The sequence below is a fragment of the Eschrichtius robustus genome, chromosome 10 (genome assembly GCF_028021215.1).
Source record: "Eschrichtius robustus isolate mEscRob2 chromosome 10, mEscRob2.pri, whole genome shotgun sequence".
Lineage (NCBI taxonomy): Eukaryota > Metazoa > Chordata > Mammalia > Artiodactyla > Eschrichtiidae > Eschrichtius > Eschrichtius robustus.
This window is the reverse complement of record NC_090833.1, coordinates 33,164,445-33,186,792: the sequence shown is the minus strand read 5'-3', so window position 1 is coordinate 33,186,792 and position 22,348 is coordinate 33,164,445. Positions and strand designations below refer to the sequence as shown.

Below are 22,348 nucleotides of genomic sequence, written 5' to 3'. Positions count from 1 at the left end.
AAAGATATAGAACTAATAAGGCAAATTCCTTATGGTTAGTAATTCATAATAAAATAAGGTATGTCCAGCACAGCATGGCTGCAAGTGGGAGAAGAATTCATATTCACAGAGAATATGAACAGAATAAGAAAGAAGCCTGACCGCTTTTGTTAGAATGCACTTTGCCTTTTGTGTTAGCTTCGTGTGGGGCCATCCTAGCTCTAGAGCTGCTTTGGCTGCTTTTCCCCTCCCTCCTATTTGCACCCCCCCCCCCGCCCCCTGCAAACCCTCCATAGACCCCAGAGTCTGGGTTAACTTCACTACCAGGCTGAAGCCTCTCCTGCCTTCTCCAGACCATGCTGATTTTTCTTTCTTTTTTGAAGACTGTGTGCATTAATCCCAGAGCTGACCCCTCACATCTGTACAGCACTTTACAGTGGACAGAGCACTGTGGCATCCAAGTGATTTCATTGACACTCCAGCCACCCCCCCACAGCAGGATCATTACATCCATTTTATAGATGAAGAAATAAAAAGTCACACAGGGATTTATTTGCCCAACTTCACTCTGCAACTAGGGCCAGAACTGGACTGGAATCCAGGCTCCTGACCCCAGGCCAGAGCTCCCTTTGGAGCCCTCACTGCCCATGCTGGCATTAACCCCTTCATGCATGAGTGCTCCATATCTCCAGTGCAATTTTGTTTTCAAGGGTGGGGAAATGGGTGTAATCCTCTTGTTCACAGACAGGTAGTGTGATGGAGTGGTGAAGAGCATGGGTGTTGGTACCTGTCATGCACTAGCTTGGGCACATCTTAAACCTCAGCTTCCTCATCTATGAAATAAGGATCATTGAGGTATCACCTATCCAGGGCTGTTGCGGGGATTGATTGTTATGAGTAAAGCATTTAGCACAGGGCCAGGACACAATCAGCACTCAATAAATGTTAGGTACGATGTCCATCCCCATCCCATCTCTGCAGGGCTAACTCAGATTACCTTTTCACTTGGCAGGTGGTGACTTGCCATCTAGAAAGGAAAACCAGGAACTGACCACAGAGCGACAGCCCACTGTGGCTACTTGGTGCACCAGGAAGAGAGGCCCCTGGGCCTGCCTGGCTTCAGAACTCTCCAGGTCTCAGCTGATCTCAGTGGTGCCTCGTCTCCCCCAGATATCTTACACTACTGGGCCTGGTGGTAATCATAATAATAAAAAGCCACCATCTGAGGGTTTAGCCAGTGCCAGGCCCTGTGCTAAGATCTGCAGAGGTGGAATAGTCTGCCCTCTGCTCCCTCCCTCCCCCCAGCCATGCGCACTACCCATGTGTGCTTCTGGAGGCTGAGACTGGTTCATCTGTCCCCGGTCATCACAGTGCCTGGAGCGGTATCTCACCTAAGAACTGTGTTCCTTCATTCGTCCCCTGTTTATTGGCATCTCCTACTGCCAGGTACTATTTCAGACAGAGAACAAAACGAATATAAATTCTTGCCCTTCTGTAGCTTACATTCTGGTGGTGGAGGATGGTGGCGCCGGCAAGGTATAAAGAGGAAAACCTTGCAATAGTAGATAAATTTAAAATTTTTGTTAGGGTTCTCTTTGCTGCGTTTATTTACATGAATCACTTATACCGCCCCAAAGGGGCCATTCCTGGGCATTCAAGGGGGTTGTGTGTCAGGCGTGCGGGGCGGGGCACAGCAGTCAGGAGCCCAGTCCAGCTGTGTGAACTTGGGACATTCACTGCGTCTCTCTGAGCCTCAGTTTCTTCGTTGTCATTTAGGGAAATCAGAGCGATTCCAGCCTTCCTGGGCTGGTGAGAGGATTTCATTGGCCCGTAAAGAGAGTGCTTTGTTTGCGGGGCAGCCCGGACAGGGACAGACGTGAGGGAGGGCCGGAGGGAGCTGCCCGCTGACCCACAAGAGCGCGGGAGCGGGGCTTTTCTCGGTTACACAAGGCCGCCCGGGTGGAAGCCGCGGCTGGGGGGCGCGCATCTGTCGAGGGGGTAAGGGGCGTGGGGAGGCGGTCAGCGCGGCCAGGAGCCACGGGACGTGAGTGCGCCGCTGCGGCACTGCCCGAGGTGGGGCGCGGCGCGGCGCACGGGGGACCGCAGGGCGCGGCAGAGTCGGGTTTCAGAGCGCGGGTGACTCAGGGCGCGGGCCGCATCCTGCCCGCCGCTGCCGCTGCCCCTGCCCAGCGCCGCCTTTGTTCCCGGCAGGAAAGGCGAGCGGCCCACGCGCAGAGCCCGTAGCCGTCCGCGGAGCTCGGCGGCCCGCGGAACTGCGGGATGGCACAAAGGTAGGACTCGCTGCCCCGCGCCCCGGCTCCCCCCGGCCCCTCCCGGCCGCCTCACCTTCTCTCCCTCCGCCACTTCTCGCAGGAGGGACACGCAGTGTTGGCGCCTGCTGTGGCTGCTTTCCATCTCCGCGCTTCTCCCCGCTGTCACCCGGACCCGCTCCGCGACAGGTAAGCGGCCCGGCCAGAGGATGGCACCGGCTGCCTCCGCACGCGGGGGAAGTTGGTTTTGGCTGCGGGCGCGGCTGCGGTGCGCGCCTCATTCCTGGACATAAAAGGGAGTCCTCGCCTCTCGGTGCGCACTGGTGGTTCTGCCACGGCTTCCCCGGGCGCTGCCGGAGGTTCGAGGGGCGAATGGGAGTCTCTGGGCCGCCGGAGCGGGTGGAGTGCTGTCCGGGTACCCGAGGTGTCTGAGCTAGGTGCGGCCCTTCCAATCTTGGGCAGAGGGGGACTTTGGAAGCCCAGTGACAGCGCCAGCGGCTCCGCGGGGACAGTTAGCTCCAGCTCACCCAGGGCCCGCGCTCAGATCGCGCGTGCTGGCTGGCTCATTGTAAGGGCAGATCTGGTGCCCTCTCTGTACACAGGTGCGGAAGCACGACCGCCAGCTGAGACACCTGGCGCTTTGCCGCGCAAGAAATAACGGGACTGAATTGCCCTGATGCCTAACTTAGCCCTGAGTTACCTGGAGAGTCCCATCCATCGTGGGCAGTAGCTCCATGCGCGATGGGAAGAGCTATGGACTGGGGACCAGGGGATCTGGTACCTTCTGTTCCCAGGCCTCACTTTCCCCACCAGCACCCAGAGGCGGTTGTATGACTAGTGGAGTCTGAGTTAAAATAGTTTTGAGTTAAAGTGTGTTCAGGCTTCCTGGGCTTGAATTGTGGCTGTGTTAGGTGCCATTGGACAATGAATTTCACCACTCTGTGCCTCAGTTTCCCCATCCGAAAAAGGGGAATACTTAGACGACCTTTCCTCCTAGGAATGCTGTGAAGATTAAAAGAGATATTAGAAATAATATGCTTTCCACACCATGGCACATACTGGGCACAAAATAAGTGATTGAAACTACAGGTTGATCCTTGCAATAGCTGTGTTGGAAAGCAATGCAGGCATTTTTACAGAAGAGGACACTCAGGGTGAGAGAAGCTTAAGAACTGGCCTGTGCAAAAGGCAGGGCTTGGGTGCCAAGGTCTCTAGACTCTGGTCCTTCCCTGCTCAGCCCTTTCTCCATGCAGTTTTGCAAGAGAGCTACCACTCTCCAAATAGTAACCTCGGACTGCTTTTGGATTTAGGAGATTAGTACACAGTCTCCATAGAATAAGTGTGCTGGGAGATGGGGTCTGGTGGTGGTGGGGAATGGACACAACCTCTGTCTCTGTGAAGGAAACTGAGGACTGTTGGGTGGCCATGGTTAACTCTTTGTGTGCTGAAGGAAGCCCGGGACAGCCCAGATCCTTGCCTCCTTGGGAGCAAGACTCAAACACAATGACAACTTTTCCTGCCAGAGCGTCCAGCCTGGCATTTCTTGCAGACCAAAGGGCAGCTGGAGCACAGTTTTGGCTTCTCAGCACCGTGGCCCGTGTCAGAACGTTGCAGTTTTGCATGTGATATAAGGTACTGCCAACTCAGCGGCAGAGGGCAGCTTCAGGTTCTGTGGTCTTTTGTGAACTCTGCTGCAACCCCACCCCCAAAATGAAGAAGGTTCTGGGGAAAGAAAATTTGGTGTTTCTTTCTCCTCCTGCGTTTGTAGGCTGGCTCTCTGGATGCCAGGTCAGGGCTGTTTTTCTAACACAGAGGAAGTCCTGTCCCTATCCTTAATGTAAAAGGGGAGTGCCAGGAAACCCTCAGGAGAAGAATGAATGATTGTAGTGTTTTAATTACTGGCTAAATTTTTGGTTTTCTCTAAAGTTAGGAATACCCATTACTGATGGGTGATTGATGGATATTCAGTGTCCCTCGAGGGGAGAATCTTCCTAGGCCTGAAATATCCTCCTGCAAACTAAATCTGGCATGAAGTTTAATAAGGCTAACACTTGTAAACCACTTCATATGTGTGATATGTTCATACTTCATTCACCCAATCATCACAATCGCTCCAGGAGCTGGGTACTGGGACTGTGCTTCAGATGAGGAAACGAGGTCCAGAGACCCCAGGCTTCTCAGCTCCTGAGGGTTTCCTGGCTCACCCTGTTTAAAGAGACCCTTGTCAGTTGACCCCTTGTCCCTCGCATCAATCCTTGTGCCCCTAGTGGGTGAGGGCTAAGCTGGTAAAGTTACAGTGTCACTGGAATGCCTGCTCTTTTAGAAGATAAGGAAGTTGTTGTGAGACAGGGGCAGTGGTGTCATAACTAATTTGTTCCTGATAACAAAATGTTAATATGTGCAAATGATCTACTTTTCTTTAAACTGTTTTATTGTGAAATATAACATCTATTCAGAAAAGTGCGCACAAAAATACAGTCCCATGATTTCTCACAAAGCAAACTTTCATGTCAGTGGGTCAAGAAATGGAATAGCCCCCAGAAGCTCTCCTGTGCCCCTTGGCTGTGATTATTCCCTCCCTCCCCTCAGAGGTAACCATCCCCTTGACTTTCATGGTGATTCCTTCCTTCCTTTTAGAAAATAACGTTAGTACCTAAGCATGGATCCCCAAATTCTGAAGTTCAGTTTTTCTTTTTTTTTGAGCTTTATACATGTGGGGTGTCTCCTTTGGTGTCTGGCTTCTTTCCCTAAATATTAAGTTTTGAGATTCATTTATGCTGTTGCATTTCACTGTAGTTAATTCATCTTCCTTTCTGTGCAGTATCCCACTGTATTAATTTACTGTCCATTATTTATCCATTTTTTTCCCAATGACATTTGGGTGGTTTCCATTTGGGGCTAATATTGTAGCGTGTCTCTGACATGCTGTTTGTCCACGTCTCTTTGTGCACATGTGCACACATTTCCGTTGGTTGTACACATGGAAGTTCAGTGCTGGCTGACAGGGTAGGCAAGCCCTCCAAATGAACAATGGCAGCACAGCTTCCACTATGGTTGTGCCAGGGCTCACGGCCGTCAAGCTGGTAGGAGAGCCTCTGTTTCCTCGCATCCTCACCAGCACTTGGTGTTGTCAGTGGGCTTAACTCCTACAGTTCTAATGGGTGCACGTTAGAATCTTACTGTCGTCTTAATGTATGTTTTCCTGATTATTAAGTCGATTACCTTTTCGTATATGTATTGGACATTTGGATATCTTGATTTACTTTTTTAAATCGAGGTGAAATTCACATAACATAAAACTAGCCATTTTCATAATGACAATTCAGTGGCATTTAGTACATTTTCAGTGTTGTGCAGCCGTCATCTCTAGTTCCAAAACCTTTTCATCACTCCAAAGAAAACCTCATTCCCATCAAGCAGTCCCTCCCCATTCCCCCCATCCCAACTCCACCAGCCCGGGGCAACCACGAAACTGCTTTCTGTCTCTATGGATTTGCCTGTCTTGGATATTTCATATAAATGGAATCATACAATATGTGACCTTTTGCATCTGATTTCTTTCACTTAGCATAATGTTTTTGAGGTTCATCCATGTTGGAGCATGTATTAGGACTTCACTTTTTTATGGCCAAATAATAGTCCGTTGTTGACCGCAATTTGTTTATCCATTCTTCCATTGATGGAGACTTTTGGGCTGTTTCCTCCTTTTGGCTATTATGATTAGTGCTTTCATGACATTTGGGTACATGGATTTGAGTACTTGTTTTCAATTATTTCAGCTGTATACCTAGCAGTGGAATTGCGGGATTATATCATAATTCCGTGCTTAAATTGTGGGGAACTCCTAAACTATTCCCCACAGTGGCTGAACCATTTCACATTCCCACCAGCAGTGTACAAGGGTTCCAATTTTTTCATGTCCTTGCCAACACTTGTTATTTTCTACTTTTCAGATTACAGCCATCTTAGTGGGTATGAAGTGGTATCTCACTGTGGTTTTGATTTGTATTTCCTGAATGACCAATGATGTTGAGCATCTCTTCATGCGCTTCTTGGCCATTTGGGGGAAACTCTGAATACCAGTCAGGGCAGGTTCAGGTTTTCCCTCTAATCATCTCATTCTTGCTGGTGGCCAGCTGATGTGCTTTCCTGAGTGAGAGAGAAGGGGGTAAGAGTCACACCTAAGATTTTACATCACTGGCCTCCCGCCTTACCTGTGCCCCAACCTGAAATGAGCTCATGTTGCTCACATACCATTAGAAGTTGTGATGAATATGAATGATTGTAGTGTTTTAATTACTGGCTAAATTTCTGGTTTTCTCTAAAGTTAGGAATGCCTGTGGTGGCATAATGTCCTGCCATTATGTGTTTTACAGCAGAGTTAAGGCTGAAAACCCCTGGCACACTGAACCACACACAGCTCCCCATGTATATTTGGGATTTTGCAGTCTCCTTGACTTTGCACGAGGTGTGATGAATCTCCGTGTCTAAAATACACTCCCTCGCCTTGTTTCTCTTTAGGGCCTAATTCTACCTCCCAGCTTAAACGGCACCTCTTCCAGGGTGCCTTCTCTGGATCTCCCCAGCTAAGCTTTCTCATCACTAAACTGCCACAGCCCTTCACCTGTCTCTCCAGGCACCAGCCACTGTCCCCCCTGTACCAACAGTATGTTTATTTCTCTCTCCTTCCTATGAGAGCACCTTGAGGGTGTGGATCATGCCTCATTCATCCAGAGTTGGCCACGTGGACTTTGGCCATTTTGTCATTATGATAAATAGTGCTGCTGGGAACATCTTCAGACAAATGGCCTTTGTTTTCTTTTGGGATTATTTCCTTTGACTAGATCCCCTCAAACAGATTTGCCCATCAAATAACAGAACTAGTTGGATAGTTCTTATTATCTATTTAGATGGATCTTTCTGAGATACAAATTGAATCATGCCGCCCCTTAGTTTAATTGCTCTCTCTGGGTTCTCCGCGTACCTAGGATGGAGTCATGCTCCTTGCCCCCAAGTACCCCTTGTGGTCTGGCCTCTGCCTACCTCCCGTTCTGCACTCACACGATGTCCCTCTTGACTTGGGCTCACAGCAGCCTCTCCCTGGCAGGTTTCTGGATGAGATATTCACTGTCCCACCTCTGTGTCTTTGCATGGGCCAGTCCCTTCTTGAGAATGCCTTTCCCGTTTTTCACCTGGCACCCCCTCATTCATCCTTTAAGATTCCTCTCTGGAAGTCCTCCTGTTCTACCAGGCATGTTGAGTGTCTCTCCTCTGGGCTAACACTGTATATCACCATCTCTCAGTCACAGGGCTTCCCAGAATGGACCATGATCATTGATTACTTGTCTGCCCCCACCACTACACAGGAAGTTCTGTGAGGTGGGGACTAGGCCTTGCCCGACTCTGAACCCCAGAACCTACAGGGCCTGGCACAGAGTGGATGCTCCCCAAACTCTTTCAGTGAATCAAAGAGGGAATGAACGGGCAGGTCCAGACTGTGGTCTAGAGAGAATGTGCCGATTTACCATGTCCTCTGCAGTGTCTAAGTCATCCTGAGTCTTCCATGGCTCTGCCAGCTGTGGAGTGGCCATGGCTGAGTAATCAGGGCACGTTATAGGGCTTTTAGTTTTCTTTTCTTTAATGACTTTAATAACTGGTTAGGCTGGAATTTACACTAATGTTACTTTGCTCTTTATCTTTTTTTTTCATTACATCTATTTGTGTAAACAATTTATTTTCTAGCTTATTCCACTCATCTTATTCCTGAAAGCCTCTATTTTGTCAAAAGCTGCACATTTATCTTTCTGTGCTAGCTAAATATATGAGCTTATTTTCAAGTTTTCTTTGAATGTCTACAGCTTGATCCATTTAAAATGAACCATCAGTTAAATAGATTACATAAAGTGTATTCTGAGGTCAGTTCTTTTCCAAAGTGGTACCCAGGATTCCCTGAAATACTAACTAAAATGTAAACTATTCCTCCATCCTAGTACTGCTTCTGGTTATCATATAAAATTTTTCTTTTTCTTTTTTTTTTTTTAATGTTTCTTCTGATTCTTTTTTTTTTTAAATTTTTTTAAATTAATTAATTTATTTTTTATTTTATGGCTGTGTTGTGTCCTCGTTTCTATGCGAGGGCTCTCTCCAGTTGCGGCAAGCGGGGGCCACTCTTCATCACGGTGCGCGGGCCTCTCACCATCGCGGCCTCTCTTTGCTGCGGAGCACAGGCTCCAGATGCACAGGCTCAGCAATTGTGGCTCACGGGCCCAGCTGCTCCGCGGCATGTGGGATCCTCCCAGACCAGGGCCCGAACCCGCGTCCCCCGCATTGGCAGGCAGATTCTCAACCACTGCGCCACCAGGGAAGCCCCTAAAATTTTTCTTTTAATAATAGAATTTTTTTGTGGAATCTTTATACATACTATTGGTTGCTTTCCTGTGCGCATGTGTTGTTTTAAAAAAATCCCACATGGTCTTGATAATTGTTGCTTTGTAACGTGTTTTAAAATCTGGTAAGGGAAGTCACCCCTGCTTCCTCTATTAAGCTGTAAATTCCTTAGCATAGACTGATTTATCACATAATTTTCTCATGATATGATTGGATACTTGGAGTGTCATAGTGGTGGCGGGCAGGTGAGGGTTATAAAAGGCAAGGCAATCTTAACAGTAAGATTCAATTTAAGACATTAATATGCAGTAAGGAGAACAGATGAGCAACTAAGGCTTCAAAGTCAGAGGAGCGGCTGACTGTGGGGCCTGAGCTATTGCTGTCGACACAGAGCCCAGGGAGCTGCGGTGGGTCAGAGGTGTTGGAGTGGCCCGGTTTGCTGACTGACCACCTTCCTCCGCTACCCCAATTCAAGAGAAAAAAGTCTAGGGTTAGAGCAGAACCTAGAGCAGCCCCAGACCTCTTCCTGGGCAAGATCTAATGAGGCAAGAGTGAGGCCTAGGTCACCTATTGAGTGCAACCCACCCCTTATCTCCAATCAGAATCAACTCAACCCAACCCAACCCAACCTAATCCAGTGTAATCCATCCCAACCCAACTTTATCCAGTCCAATTCATTTCACACTTGTTGCATGCCATGGATGACTTAAAGAACTGGACAGGGCAGAAAACAGTTCTGAGGGCCCTCATATCTCTCTTAAGTGAGCAGGACCCTTGACTTCAGGTGTTAGGGCAGCCCCTTTTTTGGTTTGGGGAGCTTGGCTAGAGTCTGGCTTGCAGAGAGCAGCCCTGCCTTAGGTCTGTCTGGGAGTCACCCCTCCTATCACTGAGGGACTCAAATGAGGCCCAGCTTAAAAGTCCCCTCCACCACCAGGAGGTCTTTGCAGCTAGTCTCCTCCCAAAGCAAACGTCTGCTGAAGTCCTCAAAACTGTCTGCCCTGTTCTGTGTTTTGCCTACTACTATAGATTTCTGTCTTCCTCCCATATCTTCTGGCTGCCTGCCCTCTCTGAGGACCACTGGGATAGGTGGCAGGGTGACTAAAGAGCCACACTGGACCCAGTGCCCATCCTGGAAGGACTCACAATCTAGTAGTAGAGACCAGTGTGCAGCAGCTGGCTTGAATGCTGTGGCCCTTGTCCTGAGTGTCCTAATGAGGGTGCAAGCAAGCCTCTTCAACACTGAAGTAGGGATGTCCATGTCCACCAGAAGATGGAGGAGGTGGAGGGAGGTAAGCAAGCTTTGAAAGAAGAGATTTATATTTTTCAGTAACATTAAAATATTTTGATAATAAAAATAATAGTCATTGTAAAAATCTAGGTTGAAAAATAAAGGAGTTTAAAAAAGTCGCATATTTTCACATGACTCAGAGATAAATCCTGCTAACATTTGGTGGACTGTTTTTCAAGTTTATCTTCTGTGCCTAAATATGCACATATGTTATAATGCGAATAGATCCTTCTGTACATTGTATTTTGTTGCTTGGCATTTTTTTCCTTAACAATTATCTAGATACTTCCTCTGGAACATTGAATATTCTTCCCTAAATCCTTTGTAATCGAAATAGTATTTCATTATGTGGATGTCCCATAATTAAACTAGGCCTCTTTTAGGCCTTTAGGCTGTTTCCAATTGTTTACATCCATAAACACTATTGTGATGACCCTATTCTTGTAGCTCTTTATTTGACCATTCCTGTGACTATTTCCTAGCACAAATTCCTAAAACAAACTGTTGGGTCTAGTGCTTGCCCGTTTTTTTTTTTTTTTTAAGGCTTTCATTGCATTTTTTGGAAAGGCATAGTAATTTGTACTCCCTGCAAGAGCATAAGAGAATACCTACCTAACTTACTACACCTTTGTCCACTGATGCTATTTTTCTAACTGAAAGGAGAAAATGACAACAGCGCAAGGGACAGTGCCAGCATTACTGCTCCAAATTGCCCTTAGTTAAATGGAGTTGGGGATTCCTCCCTCGCCCCTACCGTTCATTTATCCATTTGGCACAGGCCTTGTGGTAGGGCTAGAGGAGAAGAGGCTTTTTCAGGAAATTAGAATGCAAGAGGTCAGGTCACAAGGACCTTGGTGGTTCTCAACCCTGGCTGCACCTTAGAATCACCTCGGGGATTCAAGAGGAATCTGAAGCCCAGTCCTCCCCGCATCCAGGATTCTTAATGTGCCTGGGGTCCAGTCTTGGGCAGGTTTCAGAAGCTCTTGGTGTGATTCTAAAGTGCAGCCAGGGTTGAGAACAAGCAATGCAGTCCAGTGGCTTCCTTTCAAAAGTGACAATCCTGAGTCCCAGAAAGGAAAGGTCCTGTCCGTGGTCGCAACCCAGGTGAGAGGCAGAGCTGCCACTGGACCCCAGAACCCACGTCCTGGGTTCAGATCTCAGCTCTGTTGAGTGACCCGGGGCCAGTGACTTCTCTTATCCATGTTTTCCTTATCTGTAAATTGGGACAATAATTCCTACTATGAGGAGTAAGAAGGGAAGCATGGGGCCTGTAATTGGTGACCAGTTCTGTACCTCTTTCCTTCCTGCTCCCACATCTCTGTGAGTTCCTTGAGGGCAGAAACCCTATGTTATTTATCCATGTTTCCTCAGCGTCTGACGTGGCACCAAATGGACACAGTGAGTGTTTGAATACATTCATGAATGAATATTCAAAGCCTGGGACTGTGGAGATCTTAGTGAAAACCTAGCATTAGGAACCCCGGACCATAGCAGAGTCTGTGTGAGCCTCCAGCTCTGCTGGAAGACCACCCCCAGCCATGCACTGTGATGATGGTGATGGTGATGGTGATGACGGTGGTGGTAATGGTGGAGGGGCCAAAGCGGGTGGGAGCAGGGGCTGGGTGTAACAGATATGTCAGGGGTGGAATACATTTCATGAAAGAAAAGTGAAGGTATGCCTTTCCAGTGCTGGAAAGTTATCACCATTGCATCCTGTAGAACAGAGAGTCCAAAAGTCGATGACGAACTACACCTAAATCCATGCAGTTTCAACAGCGTCACACAAAGAACCATCTGAAGTTAGGTGAGCCAGCTGCTTCTCCCCTTCCAGCTGCACAGTCTTAGTGCCTGGCTTGTTCTGTCTTTGTTTTCAGCAAACAGGTCTGTCTCCTGGCCTCCATTCCCTCCACCCACCCCCTATATTGCAGCCACAGGAGTCTTCTAGCTTCTTGCCACTCAGGTGTGGTCCACCAACCAGCATTATCAGTATCACCTGGGATCTTAGTAGAACTGCAGAATCTCCAGTCCCACTCACAGACCCAGTTTATCAGAATCTGCCTGTTAACAAGCTCTCTGGTGATTCACATGCACGTTAAAGTTTGAGCAGCAGTGTAAAACCAGCTCTTATTATGTCACCCCCTGCCTTAGAACCTTTTGTCATCTTCCTATGCTAACCAACTGTGGTAGGCAGAGTACTGGCCCTCCAACTGTGTCCACATCCTAATCCCCAGAACCTATGAATATGTTAGGTTACCAGACAAAGGGGAATTAGGGTTGCAGGTGGAATTAGTATTGATAATCATCTAACCTTCAAAAAGGGAGTGGATCCTGGGTTACCCAGGTGGGCCCAGTGTAATCACAAGCGTCCTTAAAAGTGGAAGAGGGAGGTGAAGTGAGAAGGGCTTGATTAGTCTTTGCTGGTGTTGAAGATGGAGGAAGGCGCCACAAGGCAAGGAATACATGCAGCCTCTAGAACCTGGAAAAAGAAAAAGAAAAAAAAAGAATTTTTCCTCAAAACTTCCAGAAAGGAGCATGATCTGCTTAATTTTTATCCAAGATCTGTGTTGGTACTTCTGACCTACAGAACAGTAAGGTAATATATTTGTGTTGCTTTAAGTCACTTAATTTGCAATAATTTATTACAGCAGCCCTAGGAAATGATTTTAACACTCCTTAGCATGGCATTTGAGACCCTCTGAAGTCCTACCAGTGTGCTGTTTTGGCCTCATCTCCAAGAATATCCTTCCTCTTAGCCTGATCTCAAAGCTCACAGCCCCCAGGGTGGCTGGAATGCCAGGGGTGGGGCACCCTGAGAGTCCAAGCTAAGGTTATTCTCCCTGTACCCCCAGCACCTAGCCCCATGCCTGGCTCTGGCAGGTACTCAGTCAATGCTTGTTAAACGCATAACCCAGTGGAAGTCTGCTATATTCATTCAGGTCACTGCCAGCCACGGTGGGGCCCCAGTACCCTGGAGGCACTGGAGGGGCTCTACTTTGCTGTTCCCCTGCTCTTCTGTCTTGGGCTAAATCACTGGCTCTCTTTGGGCCTCAGTTTCCTTATCTGGGAAATGAGGAGGTTGGACCAGGTGAATCCTAAAAGCACTGTTAGCAGGAACATTCTAGGATATCTGAATTCACTTCGCCCAAACTTTGCGGCGGTTGGGGGAGGTGATTCAACTCAGCAGCGCTCAGTCCAGTTCCCATCCTTCACTGACATCCTGTTCCATGGGTCAGGATACAGGACTGTGCCCAACGGCTGTGTGTATTTGGTACGAAATAGAGACCACAGCTGCTCTCCTTCCCTGTCTAGTTGAAATGCCAAATTGCTCACTCTCCCACAGAAAGAAAAAGGGAGGGAAAAATGAAATCATTTCTCACTGCACAGTTTTTCCACGTGACACATTTTCTAATTTTATTTCAGGCTTAACTGTCTAGAGTAGAAGATGGCTTCGTTTCAGCGTCTCCCCCCTCCCCTTTTATTAGAATATGAGCTTCCAGTTGAAGAAGTGGAATGGTTTTTCTTGTTTAATATTTGCAAGTGTGGGCTGCTATCAAACTATGGCTGAATGTCCTCATTTTCTCTGCTGAAGGAAGTGCTCTCGGGTGTACAGCACTAAGCTAGTGGTAGGATTCCTGGAGTCTGGACCCTCCCTGGGAAGCTTGACGAAGTCACTTCTGTTCTTGGACTCAGATACTTAATCTGCAAAGAAAGGAAAAGATTGGGTCACCACGGAGACTGTACGGCCGATTGGAAGAACTGGTTGGTGGGCCCCATTTCTAAGAGTAGTTTTGTTTGAGACTTTGCTGGAATTGTGTGCACCTAAATTTATATCTGCCATCAGCTTTGTCATCTCCGCACTGTCGCTGCAGTGCATGGATTGGTTGAGATATTTTTAGCACCTGGAAAGAGTGTTGTAGCTTTGTTTCGAAGAAACTGATTCTGCTCCTGCAAGGTCTGTTGCATCCAATCTCTTCCTTTCATCCCTTTGCCCCGCTGGGTTCAGGCCTGTGTCGTGCTCACTAAGGGACTGTCACAGCAGCTCCCTGTCCTGGCCAATAGGTCCTCCCATCTCTCTGTCCTCTAGTGCATCTTCTCACAGCAACCCGAGTGGCAGGTCCCATTATGTCACATCCCCTTAAAACCCTTCCCTGCTTTCCCTTACAGCACCTTAAATTCCACTCTCCTCGGGCTGGAGCTCAAGGCTTCTTCTCCCCTCCCAGCGCTCCCGGTGCCCTGGCTCCAGCTACGGGGCCCTGGCTCCAACTACGCTGAACTCCACTTGTCTCTGAATTTACAAGTATGTTCCCTCCTCCTACCTTTGCTAGCGCTGCCCCACAGTCTGGAATACTCTCCCTGCCCTGTTGAGATCCTCTTTCTCCTTTATAGACTTGGTATTCAAAGTGTGGTCCCTGTGCCAGCAGCATCAACACCACTGGGGAGCTTGTTAGAAATGCAGGGTTCCCCGGTCCAGCCCCAGACCTGCTGCATCAGAATCTACACCTTACCCCGGCCCCTGGCTGATGGGAGTGAAACGGAAGTGAGGGGCGTGCCTTGTAGCGTGGTGGTCAAGTGCTGGGGCTAGGGGTCAGGCAGGGCTGGTTTTGTTCTAGGCTTTGCACATACTAGCTGGTGACCTTGGACAATTTACTAGTCCTCTTCTAGCCTCAGTTTCCTTATCTGTAGAGTGGAGATGATAATAGTACTTATCTCAGAGTTCTTTGGTTGAGTACATGGAGTCATGTCCCCAACGCTCTTAGCACAGTGCCTGGCACACCATGATCCCTCAATGAAGGGTAATGGCCACGGTGACGACGTTCAACCTCAGTGCTAACTGACATGGTTCCTAAACCCTCCTATGGCCTCCCTCAGCATTGCTTGTTCCTGGTTTCTTCCATCAGAGTCACTTGCAAGCCCATCTACCTAAGGATGGGGAGAGCCGGGACAGTGCCATTCATTTTCAGGGTTCAGAATCATTGACCTTCCAGTGCAGGGAGATAAGCAAGGACTCTGCAAGTATGGGTGGGTGAGTTGGATAGAATTAATGCCAAAATTTCTAGGTATAAATGGTCATCCTGCCTGTCATAGCCTGGTAGGATTTTCATTCACTCATTTGTTCACTCACTTTTATTTAATAAATATTTATTAACTGCTTACTGTGTACAAGGCAGTGTGTACATGCTGGCTATAAAATGATGAACAAGATAAGCATGGTACCCTTCCCCATGGAGCCTAGAATCTAGTGGGGGACATAGACACTAAATAAAGGGTTGTAGAAAAGACCCTAAATGTCTATAAACAGTAAAAAGTGTTATGAAGAAGTGCAGGGAGCTATGAAAGCACATGCCTGGCCACTCTAATACTGTGGTGTCAGGAAAGTCTCCCCAAGTTGTGACATTTAAGATGAGATCTGAGGTGTGAATAGATTTAGCCAGGAAAGGGGGTGGGGCTGGTGGGTTAAAAGAGGAGTGGAATGTTCCAGATAGAGGCAACAGGATGAGGATAGGATGGAAGCAGCCGCTGGTGTGGCCTGAGCAGTCAATTCTCCGAGCCTGGTAAGGGAAGGGAGGCTGGGATGGGACAGGACAGGAAGGGACGGGGCTGAAGCGGGGGGTCTCCAGCATGAAAGCAGAACCTCCTTCCAGTAGCTGCTTTCCCGAGCCTGGCCCTGGGTGAGCATCTGGGCTTCCACTGCCCCCTGGGTCCTGCCCAGTGCTCATAACCCAGGGTCCATGGGCTGAGAGCCTCTGGGTGCTCTTTCCTGCCCTGCTCTTGCCTCTACTTACCCGAGAGTTTATGGCTTCAGGGAGGGGCACAGGGTCTCCACCTCTGTGTTGCCCAAGAGAAGTGTATATGAGAGACTTGCAGTAGAATGATAGGGAAGCAGGGCTGACTGAGAGCCTGGAGCAGAGTCTCTGGTCTTACCTTGGCCACCCAGAGCCTCCCAGGCCATCACAGCTGCCTGGCTGAGAGGTTGTGAAGGTCACACGAGAAAAGGATTCTAAGAATTGCCCTCTGCAGTTAGTCTCCAGTTAGTCTTGGCTTTGAAAAGCTTCTTCCTGTCTGTGAAATGAAGGGGTTGGACCAGCTCTGAGGCTCATCCAGATCTTATATTATGTCTTCTGATTTCTCTGTCTGGGTCTCTGTATTCAGAATGTGTATCCACAAGCACATGCAGAATTCTCTTGCCAGGGAACAGAGAGGTCTTGCGGGGGAATAACTTGGGTGGGAAGTTCTTAGATGTTTTCACATGGGAAGCAATTCCTTTAGAGATGGTGGGAGATGGTGATTCATTACCCACTCCTGTCCAGGCCGTTCCTTTAGAAACCTGCTTCTCAAACTGGGTGTGCTCGTGGTCCTTGGCTGTGTGACAGCAGTGTGCAAAGCCACATTGTTTATTTCCTGCATCCATTTTACTCAGCGGTTGATAACTCAGGGAGTCCAGTAGCAACTGGAAAATAATTTAGAATATTTTTATATTAAACAGCCCACAATTATTATGGAGTGCAAAACTTAAGTGCTTTTAAAGATAGGGCAGGAGGCTTTAATTAAATTTCCAAGCTCTGTGGGGCTCTGGCTAGACCCAGGCCCTCAGGTATAGGGTCCCCTCTCTCTAATGGTGATGCTTTAGTGGAGATGATGTTATATATAGATTTGAGATCCCCAATTGGTGGGGGAGGCTTGGAATTATGGTAGCGGGTACAAGAACCCATTCTTGTATAAACGTTTCCTCAATCAATAGTTACCTAACGCACTTGTGTGTGGAAGGGGCTACTGACATGTTTTTTTTTTTTTTTTTTTGCTATTGACAAGATGGAGGTCACTGCTCTCCATAGCTCTTGTACTAGAACTTTCAGCTCCACGAGGGAAGGAACTTATCTGTCACTGCTGGATCCCCAGCACCTAGAACAGTGGTGCCATACAGCATGCGCTGAATAAATGCTAGTTGAATGAATAGATGTGTGTGTGTTGGTGGCTGTAAAAAACTTCCCTCCTCAATCTGAATTTACCTTTCCAGGAATAAGTGTGTGGGTGCATGAGCATGGGAAGGTTGGGTGGAATGTGAAAAATGCTGTTCATGCATATTTATGCGGGAGACTGGCCAGTCCCACTCAAGTTCAAGGTTTCTAAGAATCTCTTTGGAGGCAGCCTCCTACCCTGTGTGGTCCAGGCTCCTTGAGGGAGAAGCACAGTTCACCATTCATGCACCTTGGGTAGCTGGGGCTCCTAAGCTCCCTTCTTAGGGTCCGTGGGTCCCCCAAATACCTCGCTCCCATCAAAACCCACCGGGGACCTTGAGGACCCAGAAAATGTTGGACTTTCAGGATCCTCTATTCTGGCTCTCCTAAATTACAGAGGGGAAGGTGGAGGCTCAGAGGGAACAAGGGACATGATGAGAGTCACACAGCCAGAATATAGAAGAACTGGATTTAGAACGGTTTTCTGATGTGCAGGTGGGTGGCATCACACCACCCTCAAATTCCCCAGTTTTGCTGCTGCTTGACTGTAGACATGTTGTCCGTCTGTCCCATCCTCAGGGATGTGGGAGGAAAGACGGGGGACAGGAATTCACATACACTGAGGGTCTCTTCTGTGCCTAGCAGCGTATGGTTAGAGCTGAGCTTTGGAAACATCAGCTGGATTTCAAATCCCAATTCTTCCATTTATCAGCTGTGTGACCTGGGCAAATTGCTCAGGAGGAGGGTTGGTTCCCTATCTGGACAGGGGGTAGTGGAGGTCCCACCTCCCAGGCTGTGTGAGGCAGTCAGGGTAGAGCCTGAGACGACAAGCCCTTGGTGGGTGAGAGCTCTCCCCGAAACCATGAACCGCACCCTGTGCACAGCAGCGTCACTGGGGAGCTTTTAAAACATGTGGAGGCCTAGGCCTTTCCCCCAGAGGTCCTGATTGGTATGGAGCCGAGAATCAGTCTTCTAAAGCCCTCAGGTGGTTTTTCTGCCCATCCAGGAACACAGTGCTAGAGCATACACGCCATGAGGGCAGGAGACACATCTGTCCTGTTCACCCGTGAATCTCCCACAGTAGCAGTGCCAGGCACCTGGTGGCTGGTGCTTGAGAATATTTGTAAATTAATGAATGAATGAACGGACAGATAAATAAGATGTGCTCAGCACCTGACATTACCCTGTACCACCACCCTGAGGGCTGGGTATTGTCATCTCTCTGTCCAGATAATGAAACTAAGGCTCAGAGGAGTTAAGGAACTGGCACAAGGCTAGTAAGTGGATGAGGCCTTGCGTGCAGGTCTCTCTGGCACAGAATTCCACGTCCTTCCCCTGCATCTGCTGGGCGAGGCTCGAGGCTCGTCCTCCTCGGGTGCCCCCGAGGTCACCCTCAGTTTCAGGCCTCCAGTTAGGGGCATCTCCTGGGTACGCACCTTGGAGGGTCTGGTTCCCTCTCCCATTACTCTGGAGGTGCACGGGCTCTTCCTCCAGCTAACATTTGGAGGCCATCAAGCTATACTTTCATCTAGATTAAACAAGAGTCAGCCTGTTTCAAAATATGACTTCAGGGTCACCATCTGTTCTGGCTGTTCCCTTAAACTCAAATCCCATTTCAGAGCCAAACGGGGCTCCAGCATCCCACAGAGAGCAGGTCTCTGCACAGTGGAGCAGGAAAATCTGTAGAAAGAAGCAGTGTGTTTGATAACAGCTGTAGGACAAATTTCTTACGTCGTTTGTTTCCCCCTACTCAATGGCATCGAGTTGTTATATGTGAGGACCACAGGCCCCACTATGCATCCATTCCCGTATTGGGTGCCTACTGTGTACCAAGCACTTCCCTGTGCCTCACCTTCTTAGGGCAGTGGGTGAGAGTGGTCTGGATAGTCGATAACTGTGGGAACACGATATGCTGGGCAAGTCACATCGTCAGTCTGGGCCTTAGTTTTCTCATCGTGGGGACACTGGACTGAAGTCCTTCCCAGCTCTGAAGGTCACCCCGAGTCTCCAGGCCTCTATCAGCCTGTTCAGTGTAGGCGAGATTTCACAGCTCCTGCTGAAGCTGTGAACTCATTCTGCCGGCTGCTTCCCTGTCCTGGCTGAATTCATACAAGCTCATCTGCTGCGACGCCCTGGGCCGTGCCCACGGCATCACATGCCAAGTGCTGAGAGGCTGCAGGAAAATATGTCTCCTGCTGTTGCCAAACGACCGCCTTCGCTCCACATTCCAAATCGCCCAATTCCACCCTCTGCTTGGCAAGGGAAAGGAAGGGGCCTGACTGCCGGGGCAGCAGCTCGAGGTGAAGTGGTGATGCCTCCTAAAATGGTCAGTGGCAGCCTTCCTCAGAAACCTTTCAAGGCACCCCATCGCCTGTTGCATAAATTTTAGTCTCCTTGGCTTGACATTCAGGGCTATCCCTAAACTGTTTCCAGTCTCCCGAGTGAAAAAGTGATTAAGAGTAGAAGGAGCTGGGAAGGACCTCAGATGACCCATGTGTGAGTCCCAACCACACCAGTCCAGCTCTGTGGCCTTGATCTCCTTCAGCCTTCGTCTGTCCATCTGCAAAATGGGAGTGCAATTGTCCCCACCTTATCAAATTGTCCTGAGAGTAAATGAGCTGATGTTGGCTTCACACTTCTAACCTGGCGTCATAATTCTCTCCTTTCTGTGCTAATGTTGGAGGTTACCTAAGAGTCCCATTGCTCCCATCCCCCGGGACTACCCACATACCCCTCAGTTTCCTAACTCCATAGGTTTGCTTATGCTCTGCTTGCTCCACCATGTTCACCTGTGCAGAGCCTTCCAGGCCCATCTCCATTGCCCTGTCCTTCAGTTCAGGCACCTGTACCAGGGCTCTGTGTGTTGGTGTCTTGCCCTCTCTACTAGGCTGAGAGCTACTCGGGGACCAGAGTCCGAGTCTTCTTGATCTTCCAGAGTCCACCCCAGGCCCAAGTCCAGACAAGTGTGGCCACTGGATGCTGGTTGTGGGCAATGCCAGAACCCTGGACTGGGACCAGGATAGAGTGAAAGACAGGGAGGTCCACTCCTGCCTCCCCTTCCGAGATCCATCCTCCCCTTGTGGCTGCATTTCTCTCGGGGCTGGCACAATGTAAGTTATGACTGAATTGCATATGGTTAGCACCTCTAACTCTGTAAGAGATTTTATGGACCACGTGGTGTCAATCATGCAAAAGAACTCAAGAAATACCCAAGGACATGCCTTACTTAGAGACTTAGAAAGCTCCAGAATTACTCTTTCAAGCTCCTCCCACCATCGATGCCCCTCCCACCCCCATGCCTTACAACGTGGGGCTGGAGGTTGGGGTGAGGATGCAGGAAGGAGTAGGAATCTTACCCTTCTTCTCCCAGGACCTCGAGGGCTGGCCTGTCCCTCCCCATCTTGCCCAGTGGCCCTAGCTCATGCTCTAGCCCCCAGATAGGTCTCCAGCCAAACCTCAAGAACCTAATAGTATATCACGAGAAGGGGAAGCGTACATTGTCCATAATCCCTACCCGGACCCTTGTTCCAGGGAGGCAGCTGGAATGCACTCTGAAATCTAAGAGGCCAGTGTGTTTTAGAGCGGCACTCCCAGCTCAGTTTGGTGGGTGAGAGCCAAGGCAGGCATTTTTCAGAAGGCTGGTCATTCTGCACCCTCTTGCTTAAGGGTCAGCCAAAATGATGGAAGATTGCAGCCCTCAGAAAAGTTAACATCAGGCCTCTGTTTGGCTATTAATATTATATTATACTTCAACAGTTGGATCAGATGAGAGCTAGGCTGTTAAGTGCATATTGAGCTAAATGGTGCTGGTGGGATCACTGTGACAAACAGCTGGCATTCATTAGAGTTCTTTGTAATTGCTGAAAAAGACTGTATTGATTGTATGTATTGATGACAATAAATGTAATATGGTAAGACAGGCATACGGTCACTCTTCTCCAGAATCCATTAAGCTCATTCATTCACTCATGTGTGCATTATTCGTTCATTCATTCCTCCATCAATGCTCAATTTTTGCCTAACTCAGGAAGGCCCTGTGCTAGAGGGGTGAAGATGAAGTTGGGAGATATAAACATGAAACAGATGATGCCTGACCCCCGAAGGGCTCACAGGCTGGTGGGAGACATAGGCAAATAAACAGATAATAACATAGAAGTGAGGAACTGGAGCTTCCTGGGAAACTTACCAAAGGAGGGTTTCTTGGCAAGGTGGGGTGATCCATTTGCAGGCATTTAGGAAAAAATCAACCCTGAGGCCCAGCTTCCCAGTGTGGCTGGAGAGGACTTCCCTCAGGGAAGGGCAAGGGGAAGGTGGGGAGGCAAGGGAAGTAGCTATTGTTGCCCCTCCTGGAAGCGTGGCCTCCTCCGGCTTGGGACAGGCTTTCTCTGGGGAGCAGCTCCCTTGGAGGCCACAAGCTTCCTCCTGGCTGTAGAACCCTCGCTGACATGCCCAGGCCCCCTGGGCTGGACCTCCCAAGCCTCTCTGCATCCCACAGATCACCAACCTCCTTCCCCCCAGCTGGGGCCACGTGGCTGCCTCTCCCTGTTGTCAATCAGTGGGATCTAGTCACTCAGGGCACTCGGCCTCCCATCAGCCTGTCTGGGAGGCAGCTCATTTGCTGCGGCTGTGCTGTGATCCGAGGGAAGCCCCATCGCAGCTAGGGCCCTGCCTAACCCTGTGTCCATAGAGAATGCACCCAGGCTGGGTCCACATCTTGTCTCTGCCACTTACTACCTGTATGACCTCATCCCTCTGCATCTCAATCTCTTCATGTATAAAATACAGGTAATAATACCTTCCTCACTGGGTTGTTGTGAGTATTAAATGACTTAGTCCAGGCACCACACTTATAATAGGACTTGGCATACAGTAAGTGTTCAATGAACGTATTAGGTTTTTTGCCTGCTCTAACAAATTACCACAAACTGGTAAAGTTCTGGAGACCAGAAGTCCAATGTCAAGGTGTTGGCAGGGCTGCACTCCCGGTGGAGGCTCTAGGAGAGAATCTTTCTTTGCCTCTTCCAGCTCTGGGGGCTTTCAGTATTCCTTGATTCATGACTGCATCACTCCAATCTCTGCCTCATGATCATGTCGCCTTCTCTTCTGTCAAATCTCCCCTGTGTCTTATAAGGACACTTGTCATTGGACTTAAGGCCCACCTGTATAATCCAGGATCGTCTCTTCATCTCAGGATCCTTAATTTATATCTTCAGAAGACCCTTCTTCCAAATAAGGTCACGTTCACAGGCTCCAGGGATTAAGATATGGACCTATCATTTTAGAGGCCATCATTCAACCCACTACAGTGAACATGGGCCATTATTATCGTTTAGTTGTTGTTTCTTCCAGCAGCTGCAGTTAGCCTGACTGTAGCGTCCTGCCCTGGGGTCAGGAGGGGATGGAGTGGGAATGCTAAACCAATTTCCAGATTCCAGCTCCTCTTGGTCAGCCCCATTTTATTCAAGCCA

At 48.8% G+C, this 22,348-nt stretch overlaps 1 protein-coding gene across 4 annotated transcripts in view; it reads left to right on the top strand.

Moving 5' to 3' along the window:
• Positions 1-1,769: 1,769 nt before the first annotated feature.
• Positions 1,770-22,348, top strand: part of COL15A1 (collagen type XV alpha 1 chain) — a 99,270-nt gene continuing 78,691 nt past the window's right edge. Inside the window, exons 1-3 of one of the 4 annotated variants that reach the window (XM_068551913.1) lie at positions 1,770-1,788; positions 2,191-2,270; positions 2,353-2,438. In XM_068551913.1, coding sequence (XP_068408014.1) covers positions 2,260-2,270; positions 2,353-2,438 — 97 coding nt within the window. In that variant the 5' untranslated portion in view covers positions 1,770-1,788; positions 2,191-2,259. Of the gene's footprint in view, positions 1,789-1,880; positions 1,978-2,062; positions 2,271-2,352; positions 2,439-22,348 lie in introns of those variants that run through there. The other 3 variants (XM_068551912.1, XM_068551915.1, XM_068551914.1) reach the window with 3 other exon arrangements.